The sequence below is a fragment of the Calonectris borealis genome, chromosome 3, assembly GCF_964195595.1.
Source record: "Calonectris borealis chromosome 3, bCalBor7.hap1.2, whole genome shotgun sequence".
Classification (NCBI taxonomy): Eukaryota; Metazoa; Chordata; class Aves; order Procellariiformes; family Procellariidae; genus Calonectris; species Calonectris borealis.
Window position 1 is genome coordinate 114,784,275 of NC_134314.1, and position 23,006 is coordinate 114,807,280.

The 23,006-nt window shown below is 44.4% G+C and overlaps 1 protein-coding gene across 2 annotated transcripts in view; it reads left to right on the forward strand.

The window, feature by feature from the left end:
• Positions 1-23,006, forward strand: part of TTBK1 (tau tubulin kinase 1) — a 114,605-nt gene that overhangs the window by 66,679 nt on the left and 24,920 nt on the right. For both annotated transcript variants that reach the window (XM_075147399.1, XM_075147400.1), the window contains 4 exons: positions 424-578; positions 1,545-1,764; positions 5,426-5,601; positions 8,364-8,922. In XM_075147399.1, coding sequence (XP_075003500.1) covers positions 424-578; positions 1,545-1,764; positions 5,426-5,601; positions 8,364-8,922 — 1,110 coding nt within the window. The remainder of the gene's footprint in view (positions 1-423; positions 579-1,544; positions 1,765-5,425; positions 5,602-8,363; positions 8,923-23,006) is intronic.

The window sequence follows — 23,006 nt, forward strand, 5'->3', positions numbered from 1 at the left end:
CAGACACTGCAACGAGTCTGCATCCTAGGACTGTGTTTTCCTGTTGTGTTTACATCTTCCAACAGCCCTTGAACTCTACATATCAAATGTACTATTCTGCATATGTCTAATCTACAGGAAAGCTGAGCTGAAGTTAAGGCTTTAGAGTTAGAGTAACAAGCCAACTGCAAGATTTCATAAAATCTGTGTCAAAATGTTGCATGCACTTCTTTTGTAGATTTAAAGATATTTCAGTTACCAAGCCAAAACCAGCCTGAGAAACAACTGATACGATTTTATGACATTTGCTTTCATTTTTTGGTACCTTTCGTAGGCAAGATGGGGATTAGAAACTGCACTTGGTCCTCATGCTCATACTTCAGATTTTTTGTGAGAGCCACCCTCAGCTACTTAACATAAATTGGTTTTGTAAATTTATTCCAGCTAATCATGTCCGTTTTCGAGAACAGCATGAAAGAAAGAGGCATCACTGAAAATGAAGCCTTTGACTGGGAGAAGGCTGGTACAGATATCTTGTTGTCCACTAGCACCTCTACTCCACCACAGCAAAACACCAGGCAAACAGCAGCCATGTTTGGGTGAGTATTGCATTTGCACTAGTCAGACTATGGACATCCTCAGAAACAAGCTCAGTAACAAGTTCATTTTTGAAAGATTTCAAGGCCATTACGATCCTGGGAAGTTGGAGCTGCATGGCAGCCACCACTTGATTTGACTTTATATATATTAACATATATCTAAGGTGATAGAACCCAGTTTCAGATCCTTGCTGTCCTGAAAACACATTTTCTGTTGGGGATGAGTGTGTGGGTTGGAGACACATTAAGGGATTTCTGGAGACCTTTGGCCAGGACTGATGGAGCCCATATGCTTGTATGTTTTGCATATTATATGGCACACATGGCTGGAGCTTCTGTGAGAGTGCCTGCTGTAAGGCAATTGTTGCCTTGCTGTGGGGTGGGTTTGTGATTGATAGTGAGCTGAACACAGCAGAGTGCATGCACTGGTCACGCCTCGAACACAGCTCCTCAACCTTTACAGGGTGTTTCATGTGCTGGTGCAAAAGTACACAGAGTTTGGTGCTCAGAGATGGAAATGAGTCCAAACAAAAGTTGATAAGGCTTAGTTCACTGGTCTGTCTTGGTGCTTTTGAGGGGGCTGACATTAAGGGATAACAATAATCCTTAGTAATATTATAGAAGATAAAATCTTAAAATATAAGGCCTATTAAGCCTCATTTACTCATTCTAAGCTAAATGTTGTTCAATGGGCTCTTCTGAAGAAGTTTGCAGCCTGTGTATCAAGGGTCCCAAGATGCTTTCAGTGATCCATCCCACTGTCTTTGTGACTGTATGTTAGGTGGAATCCTCCTGTTCTGTTTCAGGTTGTCATATCTGGGATAATGCTGGACTGCCTGTTTTTTCAACCTGGTAATACCCTAAAAGCTGCTAAGGAATTCCTGTGGGGCAGTGTGATAGGCCTCCTTCTTTAAGTACTAATAATTTTACCTTTCTTCTTGTCTCTTCTTGTCTCTTGTCTCTTAGGGTGGTTAATGTCACTCCAGTACCTGGGGACTTGCTTCGTGAGAACACTGAGGATGTCCTACAGGGTGAACATCTGAGTGATCAAGAGAATGCTCCTCCCATCCTGTCAGGCAGGCCAGCGGAAGGTCTTGGTCAGGCTCCAAACACTGCTTTCAATGAGGCTGAAGTTTGGGAAGAGACAGATGTGAATCGCAACAAACTCAGGATCAGCATCAGCAAAGTAAAGAATATTTATTTATCTCCTGTGGCTGTTGGATTTAGGGCAATGGATTCATAGACTGCTAGAAGCCACCCGGATCCACTGATGTAGTATCCTACATAGCGCAACACAAAAAGCACTGTGGAATTTCCCTGTGGAAGTCGGAAATTACAAACAATTTTTTCACCAAGTAAAAATCGGATCTTTATGCCAATGACATTTTGGGGGCCAATAATGCTAGAGTGAATCTTTCGTACAATCATTATATCATTATCTAGGATCTTGATACTTCAAGCAGTGGAATTCTAGTCCTTGCATAACTGATACAATATCAGAAATGTCCCAGGTTTGGAAATTATAAACCAAAATTTTATTGTGTCCTAACCTCTTGGGTAAATAAATTTCATCAGAGATGTCTTCGTAAGCCATATTTTTCTACATCTTGAATCATCACTAATTTTTCTCTTCCAATTTTTTAACTTTCCTTTCTAAGGGTAGCATCTAGTGATGGTTTCACCCCTGTGAAGAGTGAGAGAAACTATCACTTAATATTCTCATACTTCAGCATTCCAAGATCATACTGGACTTTTTAGCTCGCATAAAGTGTATACTTCAGTTGGTTTTCCTCATAATCCCTAAGCTGTTTCTCAGTCCTTTGTTGTAAATGTTACCTAATTTCTTGGGGGCATCCCCACTGAATGATGATTACATAGTAAATGTTAAGTATGAGAATCTACCAGTTAGTTTATTTACTAGATCAATTTACATATTGTAAGTAAATTAGTATTTGTTTTGTGGATCTCAATTCTTATTTAAAAATCAGAATGTCACATGGCATGACATCAGATACATACAGAATCTGATAGCAGAGAAACTTTCATCAGACTTAAAATATTATCAGGGCATATTGAATTCACTTCACAAACCTGTCTTTAATGGACATTTGTGGACTAGCATGTTAAATCTACCAGTCTTCTGGTTCTGACCAGAATTCACTTCAGTCTCTGCTGGCAAAAAGTTAGCCCTTCTTTCAGCCCTGTAGATATCTCCACTATCCTTAGTCTTATTAGAAAACATTATTCATGGACAAGAAATAATCTCATCTAACTTGCTTAAAATTCTCCAATGCAAATAATTTGGATCAACGTGTTATCTGTATGGAACATTACCAGCGGCATTCGCCAATACTGAGAATTATAAACCAAGTTCAAATCACTTCTTCATCTCTTACTGGTAAACTGTGTGCATTCCCAGAGTTCTCATTTGAAGACACATGAAATAAGAAAAGCCTGGTAGAGTGGAACAGTTCTGTTTCCACCACATACATTAAAAAAAAAAAAGAGTATTACAGAAAAATCGTAGTAACTCCTATGTGTTTTTCTGTTCCTTTGAACCACCAGGTGCCTTGATGCTCTTCAGTCAGACTGAGATGTGCACAAGGGAGTCCTAAATGTCCTTTCTGCATGCTAGTTGTACGTCATGTCTTAGGTACCCAGCGCTGTCATTCACAGGCCCTGTCATAACAGCAGCTAGAGGCAGGAGAGGTTTCTACAAGATCCACAGCATGACCAGGTGACTCTTCTGCCAAGGCATATGCTATTTCTTGTCAGTTTGCTGGCAAAGGGGCTTAGGGAGTTAGTCAGCGTGGCAATGAGCACTTCAGTTCTGACAAGCTCTGTAGCTACACAGCAGTCTATGAAATAGAGCCCAGGGCATCATGCTCTCCAAAGCTTAAGAAGTCTGTCCTTTTTCTCTGTGAGGGTTGTTATCTATATTCTGACTCTTGCCTGTCCTTCCGCTGTGCGGGGCTTATTATCTTTAGTCTGACTGTTCTCTGAGAGAATCAGTTTTTATTTAAGTCACAGTCACCACATGGAGAAAAAAAGGAGGCTGCAGATTTGATATTGTAAGGGCACAGCTTCACTTCTGTTTGTAATCTCAGGCATCCCTTGTGTCTTTCAGAACCACAAGGGCAGCTGGTGTGTAAAACACCCTTCTGCTATTCACAACTTCACTATCCTTCATCTTCCAGTCTTGTAGCACTAGAAGTAACTCTGGCTCTCCCTGTCTTGCTCTTTGAATTTAGGTGATGAGTAGATCTTGCCATTTTTTTTCTCCCCAATACCTCTCTAAGGTCATCCTTATTTCTCTGTTCACACAGTTCAGATCTCCTTCTGTCCCACTTCTCCCATTTCTGTGCTAAGGACGGTTTCCTTGCTTACTGTCACTGACCTTTCTAAATCCTGCTTCTGGTTCTCCTTCCTCCACTGGATCAAAGTTCTCATTCGGTGCTTTTTCAGAAGCTTCTTCCTTCTCTCCCACACCCTCCTCCAATTCTTTGCTCTTGAAACTTACCAAGTTGCCTGGTACCCTGCAGTTACATCAGCACTTTGCTCCTTTCACAAACACATTTGACCTTCCTCTGTCACTAACCTTCTCCTGGCCTGAATGGATTACAGATTAAATGGATTATTACCATCTATTCTGCTTTTCCTGTAATGTCTGAAAGTTCTTCTCCTCTCTCCCTAGCTGCAAAGGCTCCTTAGATATGCATTCCAAACCTAGCCTGGATGGTTTAGATCTGCTAATTTATGGACACTGACTGACTTACCATATACACAGTGCACACACAAAGGCAACTGTCTTGATCAGCAGCATTTTACTGAGAAGCCTGCTTACATTCAGAGCCTTGGCATTAATAGAGGACAAGCGGATGTAGGGCATGCTGCAGAGAAGGGTGAACACTCTCCATACTAGGAACTTGCACTGGCACCTCAATGCACATCCCTACACAGAGGCAGTGTGTAGCAGCTGATGTTGCATGGCTGGCGCACAACAGCGTTGAATGCAAATCCTAGACTGCTGCTGTAGCCCTTGGACCATTCTGCCTCTATGCTTTTGCCTAAGCAGGTCTTCTCTTCCAAAGGGAAGCAGCACAGTGGAAGGCAGAAGGCAGCTGTGTTACAGTCACCTACTTTTGCTCCTTTGTCTGCTGCTAAATTAAAAAAAAATCAAATTCACTAAGGCCATATGAAAACAGAAAATATGTACTGGTGGAGTATGAACACTCAATGCTCACGAGTATCCTTGAGCATGTTCAGGTCCCTGCATGACCTTTGGTCTGTAGAAAGCTCTTACAGATGTTGTGGTTGAGTATATGTCCTGGAGGACCTAAAAGTCTAAAAGACCAAGATTTAAAAAAACAAACAAACAAACAAAACCAAAAAAAACCCAAACCACCGTGGGAATTAGGAGATGACTTAGTCATATCAAGTTCGTCAGAAGTAAAAGTGTGTACATTGCAATATAATGCATGGACCCTGCATAGACGAATATTGACGAACAAGGGCTCTTAGACATCTTGGATAAGCAGTTAGGTTTGTTTATGCAGTAGGTTAGTCCATAATAACTCCTTTGGATCAACTATTCAGGGTAATTGAAATGCAAAGGCCACCTTTTAAAGACGTTTAAATATCTGAATTAATTTAAAATCCATACCTTGTTTTAATATTAAATAATTGCCAGGGCGTGTGGGCCCTTGCATTCCTTCAAACATTGTTTGTGTAGATTGCGAAAATGAAGCTGAAACTGTATCCTGGAAGAAAGCACAGAGCAACAATGAAGGATGGGAAATCAATGTCTTTGGTCAAATTTTGAGGTTCTCTGTGTTTACCCCCTACAGACTCAGTGCATGGTGGAAGAGGAGCAGAGAAATGGCGTCTGCCCCAGTTCCCCTGTCCGAGTGCCTCCGGAGTCCCCTACCGCACAAGTGCGCTCCCTAAGATACCGCCGTGTGAACAGCCCTGAGTCAGAACGCCTCTCCACTGCTGATGGCAAAGCAGATCTACATGAAAGAAGGTTTGCTCACACTCTGTAGCCTCCTACTGCTTTTAGCAGTGTCTTAAGGATTGATTGTTGAGACCAACCTAATCATTAGATCAGCAGGCACTGGAAGTTCATTTCTGGGTGGAGGTGTTCATGGGCTTTATGATCATTCTGATGAGACACTGATGTCTGTTAATAAGGAGAGTTATTCGGAATGACTCTCATCCTGTCCCTGGATGGGAAGAACTCCACAGATGGAAGGAGGGACATTTGTCAGAGGGAAGGCAAAGCATTAGATCAGAGATAATGTAAACAGTCACAAAGCTTTTGGCTGGCCCGAGGTGGGAGGGAAGAATGGGTCTTGTTAGGATTCATAGCGGGATGCATGTATTCTGGGAGCTAGCTGACAGATCCTGATGTGGTGGGTTTCATTATTTCATTATTTTTCATTAATAGTAATAATAGCATTCATTTTTCAGCATATAGCATTGCACTTGTTTGCATGTGGAAAGTACACATTACACTCTGATTTTGAGGGTAATAGGAATACCTTCTCTCAGATCCACAGCAAAGAAATAAACAAAAAACCAAGAATAATAAAAATAATTAAAAGAAGCTTTTTAAAGTATTGTGTGCTGGAGAACACGTGTTACAAGACATAAGCCCTTGGTGCTGGTAACCCCCTTCACATCCTTTGTTACTCTGTCTTCCTCTTCCCATTGAAAGTCAGGGCATGGACTGTGGTTGCAGGATGTACTGGTGAAATGGCCCCTCTAAAAGAGGTAGGGAAGAGACAGGCCTTCTTCTCAGAGAAAATCTGACAGACTTCAGCCAAGAGGAACAGTCACAAGGAGCCAGTAGCTGGAAATGGAGGATCAAAAAGAACTAGAGGGAGGATGAGCCCCTAGGACTACCCTCAGTTTGTTAGGTACTGTTTTATTCTGTGGCTGGGGGAAGCTGTAATGCTTCTCTGTAATTCATGAAAGATTGTTTGTGTTGCTATTAATAATTTAGGGTTTGAATAACAAATCTTGGGTCTTGCTACCTCTTATGTTTCTTACTCAGAAAAAAGACTTTTTAAAATAGGAAGGGAAAAAGGCCACTTATAACAGTCAGCAACACTAGTCCTGTATATTCACTGAATGCTTTTAACTCCTTCATTTGTTTCTCCCACTCTTCCTTGTCTACTCAGCATCATGCTAACTTAATATAGAAAATGTGTATTATCCAAAACAGATCCCTTTCTCCTCCCTTCTTCCCTCAGCTCCTGTTTTTAAAATCAAGATCTTTTTTCATCTTCCAAGTAGCCGGCACCAAGTATGGTGCAAATACAATCCCACTCTGCCACAAATTCTGTTTTCGTCTTTTCACAACACAGACCTGACTTCCAGCACTGAGAAATTCTTCTGGCTTTCTGGAGTAAATTCTCCCACTCCAGGAGTCTCTCCTCTGCTGGGGAATGGATGGAGATACTGGCTAAATCCAGAGTTTCCTTTTTTTCTCCTAGCAACAGCTCTTTAAAATCCAGATCTTCACACATTTTTCATTCTTACTTTGCATACTTAGTGTTCCCTATTCACAATAATATATTTTTAAGACTTTAACAAATACAGCCTTGCTTCTTTCAGATCCATCAGATGGCTTTTGCTGAGATCTTTGTTTTTGCTCACAACTTTCTCTACATCAACCTTTAGTTCACCTGCTTCTGTAATTCCCCTTTCTTCATCAGAATTTTTTCATTTTTGCTTGTAATTCTTCCCATGTCAGCTCTGACCTTCCACTGTTTTAAAGATACCCAGTTTTGCAGGGGAACCCTCCCCCAGTGGTCAGTCACTTGTCTGTTTCCCCTCATGCTTTTTCACACATGGAAGGCCTTTCCCAGAAGAGTCTGCAAGGCTCCTGTATGGTCCTTGTTGAAATCCTTTTGTAAAACACATGCAGCTGTCTTCTTCTGGGCAGCAGACACTCTGGCTTTGTGCAGCAAGCTGCTAGCCTCTGTGGTAGACACAGAAGCAAAGCAAGCAGCAGGTGCTGGCCAAATGAGAAGCATGGATCATAACACTGTGGAGCAGAAAGACAGAAGTGCCACTGGCTTTTCCAGCTGAGATGCTGCCAGGGCCATTGGGGCATAGGGAGCTTCCAGGGCCTCTTTGAAAGGTATTTCTGCATGGCTATAGAAGCTGCTGCTATTTAGACTGTGAGCCACTGAACATTATACTACTCTTTGTAAAAGGATGCTTGCCATATTTCCTTCCTGCTCCTCCAAAGTATTTTGGGGTCGTCTGTGCACAATGGGGTCAAAGATTCTTGCTGTCTTTGAAGAACTCATGTGGCCACCTTAAAGGCCTCAGTGGCCACCACAGAGACAGCACAGTGCATCTGAAGAGGTTATAGGAGCCCAGCAGAGACACTGTTAAGTCAGACAGTAGATTTAGGAGTGTTGGGGTTTGGTGGTTTGGTGTTTTTTTTTTTTTCACAAACCAGTAGAACTTACCAAAGGGGAAAGAGTATATTGGTGTTGTTGGGGGAAACTGGTTATCATCCTGTCATCTACAAGGAAGAGAGATGCTGAATCGGCTGTCATACTGAAGCACTTTAGTGGGAACATCTTTATGCCATTGCAGGTTCTAAAGAAATATTTTTGCTTAAGCCTGCCTTTCTGAAGCGTACCAAGAAATGAGTGAGAAGGACTATACAGGTTTTCTCTCAACTCTTACGATCCCTAGAAGGGATCATAACTTTAACTTTAACCACAAACCTGATGTATTTTTAATGGCTTCATGTTCTGTCTTTAGATCTCGAATGGATTTACCTGGCTCTCCATCACGGCTTGTATGCTCCTCCCAACCAGCCCAGATGCTGTCCATTGATACTGGCCAGGCTGACCGGCAGGCAAGTGGTAGGATGGATGTGTCTGCTTCGGTGGAACATGAAGCCCTCAGCAATGCCTTCCGCTCAGTGCCACTCGCAGAGGAGGAGGACTTCGATAGCAAGGAGTGGGTTATCATTGATAAGGAGACAGAGCTGAAGGACTTTCACCCAGGTGCTGAGCCAAGCACCTCTGGAACCACGGATGAGGAGCCTGAGGAACTAAGACCTATTGAAGAGGGTGAGGAGAGAAGGCGCTTGGGGGCAGATGCTGCAGTCAGGCCGAAGACGCATGATGGGCGAAGTCGGGGTATGCAGCCTGTGACTGAGGAGGACAGTTCCCACAGACATGAAGGACCTTCTCAAACAGTATCTGACAGTAAACATGAACAGCAGACAGGAAGTCCAGCCCACTCCCCCCTACATTCAGCACCAGCTATCCGACAAAGGAGACGAGAATCTGAACCTACTGGTCCTCAGAGGCAGGTAAGATCCCTGGGTTTGTATCTTGTTGCCTAGCACAGCATCATCTTAGGAGACCTCAGCTGTGCTGGAGAAGTCTGTGATTCCAAGCATGGATGCTGTTGTGGTTGTGGGTATCTTTAATCAGTTCTCTTATTGGTCTTCAACGGTGTTTTGTTAATAACCACTTAGTTGTATGGAGGTGTCGCTAGCAAATCTTCTCCACATAGTTTCTCAGCAGCAACGGCAGTGTATGGCAAGAGAATGCCCTCTAATCTAATCACACATCAGCACTGGGCAGGCCTGCAGCAATGCAAATCATAAAATAACTCCCTGAAATTAAACTTTCTTCTAAATACCTAATAAAAAGCTCAGAGTAACCAGCACACAACATCCCGTCAACCTTACTTCCATGACTGGCACTGTTGTTATTTACTCACAGAAATGTTCTTTACCTACTGTGTTTTTTCCAGATAGTTGTAGAGGGCTTTTTTTCTTTCGGTTTTGCTTTTTTTTGTGGTCCTCTGAAGATACAAAGAAGTTCAGTTTTTAGTGGGAGGTAATTTATTAGATTTCCTGGCAAAACATGATATATTGTTAGGCTCAGAGTTCCTCCTGATATCTAATCTTCATTTCTCAGACATTCAGAAGAAGGCTGTCCCAGAGTGTTCACTGCAAGAGACATTAAAATTGTTCTCCTGAGGGCTTTTTGTATTTGTATGTTAATGAAGATCCTTCATGCACATGGGATCCATAAAAGCAGCAAAGAGCAGGCGAGTCTCGGGTCATGTACACAGTGATAGCCTCCTACGGCAGGCGTTCGTGCAGTCTGCTTGTTCCCCTCTGGAAGATGGTAACTCCATCTCCCATTCCCTCTTGAGCTTATTCTCTAAGGGAGTGTTCACTGGACTGGCGCATGTTAAAAGAACATCCTTCCGTTCAGGCCTTGCCCAGATTCTTCTCTGGATCCCGGAGAGGTACAAGAAAAAAAGGACTGTTCATTTTGGCAGCAAAACATGAATGATACAAGAAACTATATAAAAAGAATCAAACCAAATCCTTGCCTGCCAGGCAAGGTGTTCCTTGCTAAGGTGTATGAGGCTGCAGCATTTACAGGAAGAATAGAAATTCTGACAGCAGGCACTAGTGGGACTGTCCTGCTAAGCACGGAATAGTAGCAGTACATGCTTCTCACGGAGACTGCATCTAGTTGCAAGGTTCCTAGGTAGAGGTGTTGTTGTATAAAGCCAGTATGTTGAATGCCCCAGATATCTAGAAATTGCATAGGCAAAATGGGCAGAGTTGGAAGGGTCTGTGTCTGAATTTGCTCTGTCTATACACTTAGTAGGCTGGTCAGTGCAAGATGTGCAAGACGTGCAAGATGCGATGAACATGGCAAGAGTCAGCTGGTAAGAACCAGCTGAAAGAACCAGCAGGGACGCTTCACTGACATATTCAGCGTAGCTGAAGAAGGCTGGAGATGCCTTCTTGGCCATAGCACGTAATACTGCTATGTGAAATGACTGGGGGAGTTGGGTATGATGCAGTATGAAGGCTGCTCATCACTGCACAGTGATACTTAAAAAGCAGGCAAAAAAGTTAAATTAATGGGGTTGTGGATGATCACTGCTAATATATTAGACAGCCTTGGTTCTCCATCAGACTGCGCATTTTTTTGCTCCTATGTTCTGAAATACACTCTAGTTACTCCTGGGCCTACCTTTGTTCATACAGACCAACACTGGACTTCTTTGGCTGGCTGGGATTTAGTTGTGCTTCCTTTGATGTCTGGATCTTTCAGTTGCCTCTGTATTCACAGCTTTGCAGTGACATTCATAATTTTCCATTTGCTGTCACAAAACCAACTGCTAATTCTCAAAGGAAAAATGACTTGGTGCCTAAAGGAAAGCAGAAGCCTGTTCTCCTTAGGTACAGCAGAGATGGAGGGACAGTTGGTTGGGACGCTAATAAGAAGTTGACCAAGGGCTTAACTAATTAAAATACTGAAGGCCTCACTAGCAATGACAGATGTTTCCTGTAGCTCAGGCTTGGGCTTCCTTTGGGTTTGATTGAAACTGATTAGATAGTGTGTGTGTGTTAGTAAATCTTCCTTATCTTTGAATATGAACTGAGCCTTTAAGATAGGTAAAAATGTCACTAAATGCAGAACTACCATGACTAAGGGCATAGGCTTGTTGTACTGATTTGGGTCCTCATTCTGGTCTGCTGAAAACTGGTGATCATCCACTGGTGTCAGTAGAGTACTAACTGAGAGCAATTGGGTAATCCCTGCTCTAACGCTTTCTTCTGTTCCTCCATTATCAGGCTCCATTATATAAGCCATTACTTGTTACTGGCAAAAAGACAGTGACCTCTGGATTATCATAGATTATCACAGCATGGTTGAGGTTGGAAGGGACCTCTGGAGATCATCTAGTCCCACCCTCTGCTCCAAGATGGATCGACTAGAGCAGGTTGCTCAGGATGGTGTCCAATCAGAATATCTCCAAGGAAGGAGACTCCACAACCACTCTGGGCAACCTGTTCAAGTGTTCAATCACCCTTATGGTAAAAAAACTTCTTCTTATGTTTAAATGGAATTCCCTGTATTTCAATTTCTGCCCATTTCTTCTTGTCCTTTCACTGGGCACCACTAAGAAGAGACTGGATCCATCTTCTTTTTCCCATCAGTTATTTATAAATGTTGATAAGAACCCCGCTGAGCCTTCTCTTCTCCAGACTAAACAGTCCCAGCTCTCTCAGCCTTTCCTCAAATGAGAGGTGCTCCAGTCCCTTCATCATCTTTGTGACCGTTCGCTGGACTATCTCCAGTATGTCCATGTCTTTTTTGTACTGGGCAGCCCAGAACGGGAACACAGCACTCCAGGTGTGACCTCACCAGTGCTGAGTAGAGGGGAAGGACTACCTCCCTCAACCTGCTGGCAACACTCCTCCTAATGCAGCCCAGGGGGCTGTTGGCCCTTTTTGCCACAAAGGCACGTTGCTGGCTTGTGTCCAGCTTAGCTTCCACCAGGACCTCCAGGTACTTCTCTGTCAAACTGCTTTCCAGACAGTTGGCTCCCAGCATGTACTGTTCCTCCCCAGGTGCAGGACTTTGCACTTCCCTTTCTTGAATTTTATGAAATTCCTTTTTGCCCATTTCACCAGCCTATCCAGGCACCTCTGAATATCAGCACAACCTTCTGGTGTGTCAGCCACTCCTCCCAGCTTTGTGTCATCTGTGAACGTGCTGAGGGTACACTCTGTCCCATCATCCAGGTCATTAATGAAGTTGTTAAACAGTAGCGGCCCCAGTATCATCCCCTGGCCACACCACTAATGACTGGCCTCCAGCTGGACTTTATTTCCCTAAGCACAATGTTTGGAGCCCAGCAGCTCAACCAAGCAGCTCAGTTTTCAGTCCAACTCACTGTCTACTTATCTAGCCCATATTTCATCATTTTGTCTGTAAGGATGTTATGGGAGACAGTGTCAGAAACCTTACTAAAGTCGAGGTAAACAACCTCCCACCTAGTCATCTCATCACAGAAAGCTATCAGGTTCATCAGGCATGATTTCTCCTTCATATATCCAGGCTGACTGCTGTCAGTCATCTTCTTCTTCATATGTTTGGAAATGGCTTCCAGGGGGATTTGCTCCATGCCCTTTCCAGACTGACCAGCCTGTGGTTCCCCGAGTTATCCTCATTTAGAGCTCAGATGTCTGTTCAAATGTATGAATCTGTTGGAAGAAAGATACTGTAGTGCAAGTGTGAGTGATGGTGGTGTCCTTGTGAAACTGTGTGGGTATAAGAGGGAGCACAGTATGAACAGATGCTACCGTGGGGAAAGTCAAGTACAGAGGAGGTTCTGAATAGCCTGGGGGAATTTCTGACCCAAATATTCTCACATATTAGGTATCTCCCAGTTTCAGCTGACAAGAAGACAGCTGCAGTGGAACGTAGACCTCATAGGAAGCCCAGGTATAGAGGGAGAACAGGTCTGTCATGAAACTATGTCCTGTTCAAGCCCTTCTGTCTGTGCACCACGCAGTGCAGCACTGAGCTGTTTAACAGAGCTCTTAGGGTTTACTTTAATATATGCATTTCAGGAATGTACAAATAAATCTCTGCTTATTTTTATGCACTAATGTGCAGGTATAGCTATAGAAATAGCTAAAAATGAGTGGAAAAAAAGATTGAACCTGCACTTTTGTTTGCATATTAATCCTGACATAGGATTGGTATTATTGTTGGAAATCATTTATATCTACACCTAGCTATATAATTTTAAAATCTGTCAAGTTCTTAAATATGCTGGGTAAATTCACTGACACTTGACAGAGATGGCATCTTACTGCTGCCTTCTGCATTGGAAAGAAATACAAATGTTCATACATTTGTGAGTTTTAGCAATTACTTCTGACTGTAGGTCTGTGCTCATAGGTATTTCTTGACTCTGAATCTCTCTTGCTGCTAGTGCAATTGGCATTGAGACTTGCCTGCCTAAAACGTGCCTGTCCAAATGATGCCGCATCTAAAAAACACGAGAAAAGTGAAGCAATAGTGAGAGATCATACTAACTCTTTCTTATCTATTCTTGGATATATTCTGCAGAGTTCAGAGAGCATTTTGCTTGTACTGTGTCTTACAGTCCCATCTCCCAGAGCCAAGAGTTCATCTTTTAGAAAAGGTCCCAATGTGAAGAGGCACTGGTGTATTTCCTCACCAACTTAGATGTGTAGTTAGAATCACTCTTAAGAAAATCTCCCTTGGTGCTGTATTAGGCCTCTTTTCTCCCACAGCCAGCCTTCCACAGCCAGGAGAATGCCACAAATGGACTTCTTTAAAGTTGTCCATGTCTTGACCCTGAGAGGGCAGCAGTTATGGAGCTTATGAGCCCTTCCCAGCCATACCCCACCATTGGCATCTTTGCTGAGAGATCATGCAAGGATGCTGAGCATGAGGACCTGTGTTGGTAATACCATGGGTAAGACAGGAGGCAGTCAGAAGCACATTGCACAGGCTGCCTGGGCCAGCTTCACCTGGGAGTCCAACTTTACCTATAATCACTGGTTTTCTTCTGTAAAAAACTGTGCTGAGACCCTCACTGAGCCAAGAAAATATTCTCTGTTCTGGTGCTGAGCCCACGGGTGCCCCCATGCTCCTGAACTTCATCATTGCTGCATCTGAGAGATGCTATAGTTGTGATGTTGCCTGATACCATTGGGAGCAGCACAGCTGCTCAGGGGACGACCATTTCAGCGATGCCAGTATGCTGTTCTCTTCCTCCATTGGTTTGAGCTGGTGATGATTATTCCTTGGAAAGGGACACAGAGACACAGGAGGGGGCTCCCTCACAACAAGGACAGGGCTTTAGCATTTTGGGTGATCTGTGCTGCCTCTCTGGTTCATGTGGTGTAGAGCCCTGAGTTGCCCCCGGTCTGTTACCTGGAGGAACTCTGATTTGCACTGAGAACTAAAAGCTGAACAGGGCTTTCTCTGCGTTATATTTTGGGCCCAGTGGCCTCTGTGGCCCCAAAGCCTGGAGCAGCGATGAGGGAAATCCTTGTCACTCACTCCCAGAGTGCCTATAGATAGCAGGGGGAGAGGACAGAAGATACAGTTTTATTGGCTCTGAGGCAGAAGGAAGAAAAGCTGGGCTGAAATAATCGAGAAAAACATAGCAGGCTCTCAGATTTATAACCCTGGGGGAAGAAGGCAGCAGGAAAAATGAGATATGAAAAGGTGCTATGTGTCTTGGTTTCCTTTTCCTTCTACAGCGTGGCCCTGTGGGCTGAGTGAGGGGACCTGAGGGACCATTTCTCAGTGGTGAGAAATGGACATTTGTAGAAGAGGGGCAGACTCTCATTGCCCCTCACTCAGTGTAATTCCCGTTGAGCTGCGCTTGGTGCCTGTTGTAGATGGTGCACTTCTTTGACATTCAGCTCCTCCGGCTTCCCTCCACATGAGAAGAGCTTGCCAGCTGACACAGAAGGATGTATGTAGAGTTGACCTCTGTCCCTTATGCTCTTTAGATTCAGGGTCCCTGTCCATCCATATGTTAGGAATAAAGGATCAGCAGAAGGGTGATACTATAAAAGAAGTAATGCTCATGTATGCTCATTATATATATACAGATCATAACAATCCATACCTTAAGCTCAGTAGAAATCCCTAATTACATTTCATATCTTTAAAATATATTGAGCTCTATCAACATCAGATTTTTCTGGGACTTCACATGAGAGGTGTCATACTGCTTCTGTCCAAACAGAGCAGAATAGGCCTGATGGAAGGTGGTCCAGCCTGATTGCTGCCAAGGGCAAAGGGATAAAAGGGGGCAACACCTTTGACTGTGTAATTTACGCATTAGAGCATCAATGAAGAAAAGCGGCATGTTTGTTACCTCAGCTTCAGCTAGGAGGCAGCAATACCTAAGTGCGTTTGCTGGTGGGGTGTTGCAGTTTGCCCCTTCTTAGCCTGGGTGAGGTCCTTGGTCCTGTGCTGTGAAGGAGGTCCATCTGGGTAGTTGGAGTGATCCTTTTTGATCTGAGAAGTCTTTACCATGTTGGGATGATATGTACATTGGAAATCATACAATATACTGAGTCCAAAGGTAGAGCAAAAAGTAATAATAGGAATTCCAGTATACTTAGTTGAGCAGCCTATACAAACAGGACACTCAGGACTGAATTTCTACACCATCTACACAAAGAAGAGACAGTTGTCTTTATGAGAAATTAGAGCTGCTGTCTAGAATTTCTTTGTCTCTCTCAAATACTCTGTATGACAGCATTACATTGTTATCTGAGAGTCTGATCTATGCGGTGACATGCAGTACATACCTGTTCAGGACACTGCTTGAGAGAGTCGCTTGGGATTCAGTCCTGAATGGCAAAGGGGTCCAGGAAGGCTGGACATTCCTGAAGAAGGAAGTCTTAAAGGTGCAGGAGCAGGCTGTCTCCATGTGCCATAAGAAGAACTGGCGGGGAAGACGACCGGCCTGGCTGAACAGGGAGCTTTTGCTGGGACTCGGGAAAAAAAGGAGAGTTTACCACTTGTGGAAGAAGGGGCAGGCAACTCAAGAAGAGTACAGGGATCTCGTTAGGTCATGCAGAGAGAAAATTAGAAAGGCAAAAGCCCAGCTAGAACTCAACCTGGCCACTGTCATGAGAGACAACAAAAAATGTTTTTACAAATATATTAACAACAAAAAGAGAGCCCTTTATTGGATGCAGGGGGCAACATTGCTACCGAGGACAAGGAAAAGGCTGAGGTACTTAATGCCTTCTTTGCCTCAGTCTTTAATAGTCAGACCAGTTATCCTCAGGGTACTCAGCCCCTTGAGCTGGAAGACAGGGAAAGAGAGCAGGATAAACCCCCCATAATCCAAGAGGAAGCAGTTAATGACCTGCTACGCCACCTGGACACTCACAAGTCTATGGGGCCGGATGGGATCCACCCGAGGGTACTGAGGGAGCTGGCGGAGGAGCTTGCCGAGCCACTCTCCATCATTTATCAGCAGGCCTGGTTAACAGGGGAGGTCCAGACAACTGGAGGCTTGCCAGTGTGATGCCCATCTACAAGAAGGGCTGGAAAGAGGGTCCGGGGAACTACAGGCCGGTCAGCCTGACCTCGGTACCCAGGAAGATTATGGAGCGGTTCATCTTGAAGGCGCTCACAAGCCACATGCGGGACAACCAGGGGATCAGGCCCAGCCAGCACGGGTTCCTGCTTGACCAACCTGATCTCCTTCTATGACCAGGTGACCCGCCTCTTGGATGAGGGAAAGGCTGTGGATGTGGTCTACCTGGACTTCAGTAAAGCCTTTGATACTGTCTCCCACAGCATTCTCCTAGAGAAGCTGGCGGCTCACGGCCTAGACAGGTTCACTCTTCGCTGGGTAAAAAACTGGCTGGACGGCCGAGCCCAGAGAGTTGTGGTGAACGGAGTTAAATCCAGTTGGTGGCCGGTCACAAGGTGTTCCCCAGGGCCGGTCCTGTTCAATATCTTTATCAATGATCTGGACGAGGGGATCGAGTGCTCCCTCAGTAAGTTTGCAGACGACATGAAGTTCGGCAGGAGTGTTGATCTGCTGGAGGGTAGGAAGGCTCTGCAGAGGGACCTGGACAGGCTGGATTGATGGGCTGAGGCCAACTGTATGAGGTTCAACAAGGCCAAGTGCCGGGTCCTGCACTTGGGCCACAACAATGCCATGCAACGCTACAGGCTTGGGGAAGAGTGGCTGGAAAGCTGCCCGGAGGAAAAGGACCTGGGGGTGCTGGTTGACAGCCGGCTGAACATGAGCTGGCAGTGTGCCCAAGTGGCCAAGAACGCCAGCAGCATCCTGGCTTGTATCAGAACTAGTGTGGCCAGCAGGAGCAGGGAGGTGATCGTGCCCCTGTACACGGCACTGGTGAGGCTGCATCTCGAATACTGTGTTCAGTTCTGGGCCCCTCACTACAAGAAGGACATGGAGGTGCTGGAGCGTGTCCAGAGAAGGGCAACAAAGCTGGTGAAGGGTCTGGAGAACAAGTCTTATGAGGAGCAGCTGAGGGAACTGGGGTTGTTTAGTCTGGAGAAGAGGAGGCTTAGGGGAGACCTTATCGCACTCTACAACTACCTGAAAGGAGGTTGTAGCGAGGTGGGTGTTGGTCTCTTCTCCCAAGTAACTAGTGATAGGACGAGAGGAAATGGCTTCAAGTTGTGCCAGGGGAGGTTTAGATTGGATATTAGGAAAAATTTCTTTACTGAAAGAGTGGCCAAGCCTTGGAAAGGCTTCTCAGGGAAGTGGTTGAGTCACCATCCCTGGAGGTATTTAAAAGACGTGTAGATGTGGTGCTTAGGGACATGGTTTAGTGGGCATGGTGGTGTTGGGTTGACAGTTGGACTTGATGGTCTTGGAGGTCTTTTCCAACCTTAATGATTCTATGATTCTGCATTTAGGACTGTGAATAATTGCTTTTCATATTTAATGTTCACCACAAGCTGAGTAGTTCTCAGACACTTATGAAGATAAGGTACCTGCCTCAAAGCATTGGAAAGATATTGAAGGTGACAGGAAAGAGATGAGACTGGATGAAGTTCAGCTCTTTTTCTTATATCAGTTGCAAGGGCAACATGTCTAGTAAGGTAAGGAGAGCAGTGTTGGCTTAAGAAAATACAATATTGCCTTTTCACATTTCCCAATTACATTTTGAAACCTGCAGAGGATTCCTGAAAAGAAATGCAGCACAAGGAAGGGAATGGATTTGAAAGGAAAAACGTAATTCCAGGAAAAATGGTCTGGTTTTGGAAATTGAGGTTGCTGACCCCTGTGAAAGTGCTAGTTTCATAGCAGAGGTAGAAAGGGGAGGAAGGGCTTAGTATTTTCAGGGTGAAGAATCTGAAGTCATTCCCGTAATGCCTCTCTCTTCCATTCAGTGCGTAAAGGGAAGGTAGGGACTGCGATCTCATCCTGGCGCAAGCTGTTCTCTGTGAGTATACTTTCCTCCCTTTCCTGGCCATCCCAGGATCACAGAAGCAGAAAAGGGACCTGAGTGCATCTTCTCCTCATGTCCTCGCGTGGCTCTGTGTTTTGAATTTCTCACTGAAAGGAGAATTATACTCTGCCTGCCTTTCCAGGGGCTGCCTGTCCTCCACTTACCAAAACTGGGAGCATTAACACTCCCCCTGCAGGTACTCAATATAAAAGTATATCCGGAGGCCAGCAGTGTAAGTGTGAGAAAAGGAAAGTCCACTAACAGCCCCCAAAGTTGTCTCTGCAAATCCCCGGAGCGAGTGTTAATAAGACTCATTGAAAGAGCCCCTGAGAATTCCTCGCTTTTAAACACATGTAATCATTTTAGCGCCAGGTGTTTCACCTTTTCTCGTACACATGGTTTCCAAGTGTGTTCAGAGTTTGACTGTTAGCTTTATGCAAGACGTATGAATAGCCTAGTGACATGTCAAGATGAGTGATGCCAGAGGAACAGAGAGGTGAGGCGTGTGGCCTGAAGAGCCAGAGGAGGGGACGGACGTAGCAGAGCCTGACACTGCTGGTGTCGCTCATGTCCATGTGTGGCTGGGGAGAGCATGGCAGGCCCCCTGTAATGGCAGGCTCCCATGGTGCCCGTAGGATCCCCGGGATTTTATAGACACAGAGCAGTAAGTAAGCCCCGCGTAGAGCAAAAGCATTTTTCATCCGCCAGCGAAGATGTCTGCAGCATGCGCATCACAAACCAGGGGCGAGTCAAGTCTTTGCCTGACACCTTTTCCTCCACTCTTCTTGGTCTTTTTCAGTTGGAGGAGGACAGGCCTTCTCAGCACTCCCTCCCGAGGTACAGCCCCCTGAGAAGACTGGCGTCCTCCGTTTTCTCCTCCTCAACCCTGGAGACAGAACACTACCCTCACGTTGGTGGCACTTTCATACAGCGCAGCCGTTCAGCGGAGAGCAGTCCCGTGCGCATGCCCCACCGCAGGCACATGCCCCTCACGGCAGGAAACCACAGACTCATGCCTTCCGTCCTCCGCATTTCCAGGTCCCAGCTCCAGCAGGTGTGGGCCCGCTTCACACACAAAACATAGCCTGTTCAGGGAAGCAGCAGCCTCCATAATGCAATAATAGATCCCACCTGCCCACAATGTGTCACCACTTAATGCAATATTGAATCCCAGACAACACTGGCCTAAGGTACTGTAACTTCCAAAGCCCCTGCAACCAGACCTCACAGAGACTGAAAACATCTGCCTTTCTAAACCTCCCAGCCCCCCTGGGCGAGGGGCAGCAGCATGGCCGAAGATGAGAACGCGGATGGTGAACGTGTGATGTGTGAAAGAGGTGGATGCCAGGGCTCATCTCAGAGACTCACTTGCGCGTCCTGCAGCCTTGGGGTAGGAAGTGCAGGGCTGCCTCGCTGAACACATGCACTCAAGCCACATTGTCAAATTATGACTGGAGTGGAGAGACCGTGGAGGTATCAGCAAGCGTTACTTCCCTGGGCAAATCGGTTCAAGCATCTTTGTTGGTATCTTACACTGGGCCAAATCTGTAGGCGGTTTTACTCCATCTAGATATAGGCAGACTCCTACTGGAAGCTCACCTGAGGCAGGACCTCAGGATTTGTCCCTCTTGTGGAGTTACGATCATGTATCTCTTTGTTGCTTTGGCTTTGGAAATCCCCTTGCTTTTGTTGCGGTTTGGTTTCCATACAGTGACCACGTATTTCTGTCTCTCTGGCTTTGCCTCTGTTACCTGACAGTGGACCTGTTTGTCTGCTCTCCACTCCTAAGCTGCTCCAAATCTACCTGCCTTCCCCCAGAGGCGCTGACTGTCAAGAGTTGGATAGCAAGGATTTTCTTACTGATCCAGCTGTATATTACGCTGTTTCTAAATTCCAGAAATTTTAGGCACCTGCAGCTTTTTAATGGCAGAGCAGCCCTGCTTCTTGGCCTTGCTTGGAAATGCCTGTGGTAACAGATCTCACTTGAGAAATAAACCAGCCTCAGCACTTGGTATACAGAGCCCCTGGAGCCCTTGTCTAAAACTGACTTGAATCTCAGAGGAAAAGGGAGATCAAAGTTAATTTAAATTGTCATAAGTATCCATATTTCCTGGGTTTGCAGGGATATATTGCCCTTCTCAGTATAGCTGCACCATAAAAAACAACAGGCTGTATGAAGACCTAAGTGAATGTAGTAACTGTCTTCTATTGAAATGAGCCTTTGGTCAGGTCTTCTGGGAGAAGAAGCAGTATGGATGTTAAGGTTAAAGAAGAAGGGGTCATTGCTGATGCTCAGGGCTTTAGGAAAGTGCGAGTCCAAAGTAAAATACTCTGCAGAAAGTATATAAGCACAGGATACAGACAAGAAAACATATAGAAAGCTGAGGCATTTGTGAAAATGGCGTGGGATAAGTATGGGTGTTGGAAGAAAGTTGAGACGTGGAGGTATTACTGCATAGGTAGGGTGTTTCCAGTGGAGTTACAGTGAACGCTTCCTTCCAAATACTGATTTCTGTAGGTATATCTGCCCTGCCTGAGGCTCCCTTAATGTCAGATTCACCCTTCTATAACCAACCCCAGACAGTGCAACCCCAGACGGGGTGTGTGGTGCTTTCTGAAGCTCATAGGACCTGGCCCAGTGGGTCTGCATGCCGCAGGACATGCTCAGGCAGGCTGGGCATGCGCTGCCTCCTGCCTCCCCACAGAGCATCCCTGTGGGTGCAGGAATGGAGATGGAGGGGGCAACACACTCTCCTTGAGAAGATTCAGGGTAGGCACAACCAGTCTCCTCCCACAGTCATTCCTGAATCAGTGACATCAATTTCTTTTGATTTGCCCCAAGAACGTGAGTGAACAGGACACTTTACTGCCTAGGCAAAATTTTTATCTGCCATTTGTTGATCAGTTTTATTTTTAAAAAAGGCACTGGGCATTGCCAGAAATACTTGGACTTAAATAACCAGTAGCCTAATCCTCTTTGGCAGTTCTTCTGTTGTCAAGCACAGAGAAACGAGAAAGAGCAAGGCTTTGCTTTTCTCAAAGTGACATAAAAAGGGTGATTTCCTTAAGTAGACTCTGCTCTGATGTTATTTTTTCCATGTTCACTAGAGACTTTAATAGAACAGCAGATTCCAGAGCAAATGGAATTTGTAAAAGAAGGAGATATGAAATCAGTAGCTCTTAATAATTTTTAGTTCATAGTCTCCAAAACACTGATGTTCACTTTTCAAGGTCAATTTTAGGGATGAAAATTTCTATTGTTCTATTTTTTAAAAAACAATTTTAGTTTCGCCAGTAAGAAAAGAGAACAAACAGGATAACTGGGTATTTATAAACTCTAACCTGCCTGTTTCAGACAAAAACAATGACTAGCCAATAAGTAACTCCATACATAAAATTTAAAGGGCAGTAATCTATCTAATGCTACTCATCATGGTTATATATAGAACTGTTTTTGCCAAGTAAACTTGATACTGTTCTTCATCTAAGTTCGAAAGTCTGATGGATAAAGATGGTTGATTTATATAGACTTCAGTAAGACTTTCTTCTAGGTAAAATTATTAATAAATTGAAAACCAACTAACCCAACAAAATGTGTTTATATGTTGGTATCTCTTACAAGTGCGGATGTTTCTCATTAGGAGTCCTGATCTGCTGCCCTTAGCTCAGCACTATTCCATGCCTTTAGTGGCTGTCAAGAAGAAAAAAGAAATCACTGAGGAGAAAGTTTGCAGTGACAGGAAGATGGGTGGCTTGATAAAATAATACTGGCAGGCCAGCTCTGGACAAAGATCTGGATTACTTGATAAGTTGCTTGCATTCAAACTAATTATTGTGTTCAGCCAGGAAAAGGTCATGTTTCGAGTATGAAGAATATAGGTCACCTGCTCAGAGTGGGAGAGACTGTGCCCTGGGAGGTGCTGTCACCTAAAATGAGGTGGGAGTTAGGGGAAATAATTAGCTGCATTTAAGTTCTTATTATGCTGCTATACGAAAATTGTTTGATTCTGTAAAACCTGCCTTGTAGAATGAGCTTGAAGAAATGCAGTCTGTCATTAAAGACAAAAGTGACATGATTGCTGTTAGGAGTTCCTGCCTGAAGAGAGCAAGACGGGTTTTTCATCTGCCAGGCAAAGATATGGGTCTAGGTGCTGGAAGATAAAGTAACAAAGGTCAAACTAGAAGTAAGATGCTCATTCCAAAGACATAGGTGGGTGGTAAACTGCTGAAATACATTATAAAAAGACACTGAATTCTTCGCTGTTCAGATTCTGTAAGGTGGGATATTGATTTCTAAACCAATCTTGTTAAACCATCAAATTTGGGCTCTATACCAGAATAATTGGACATATTGCTGTCGCCTGGGTTTTATGGGAAGTTTTATTTCATGATCAGTATGACTTTTACAATTTAATTCTGAACAAATTAATTGGTGCTAATAGCTGGAATCCTGATGTTACGGTAGTATGCAAAGAATATTAAAAATAGTCGATTTGCAGTCAATTTTTTTAACATCTTCATCTAATGCTGTAATAATTACTATGGAATCCACATATTGTTGAGGAACAGTTGGCAAATTAAAGAAATGTGAAAATAGCTCTCTTTTTATATATATGGAAATGTAA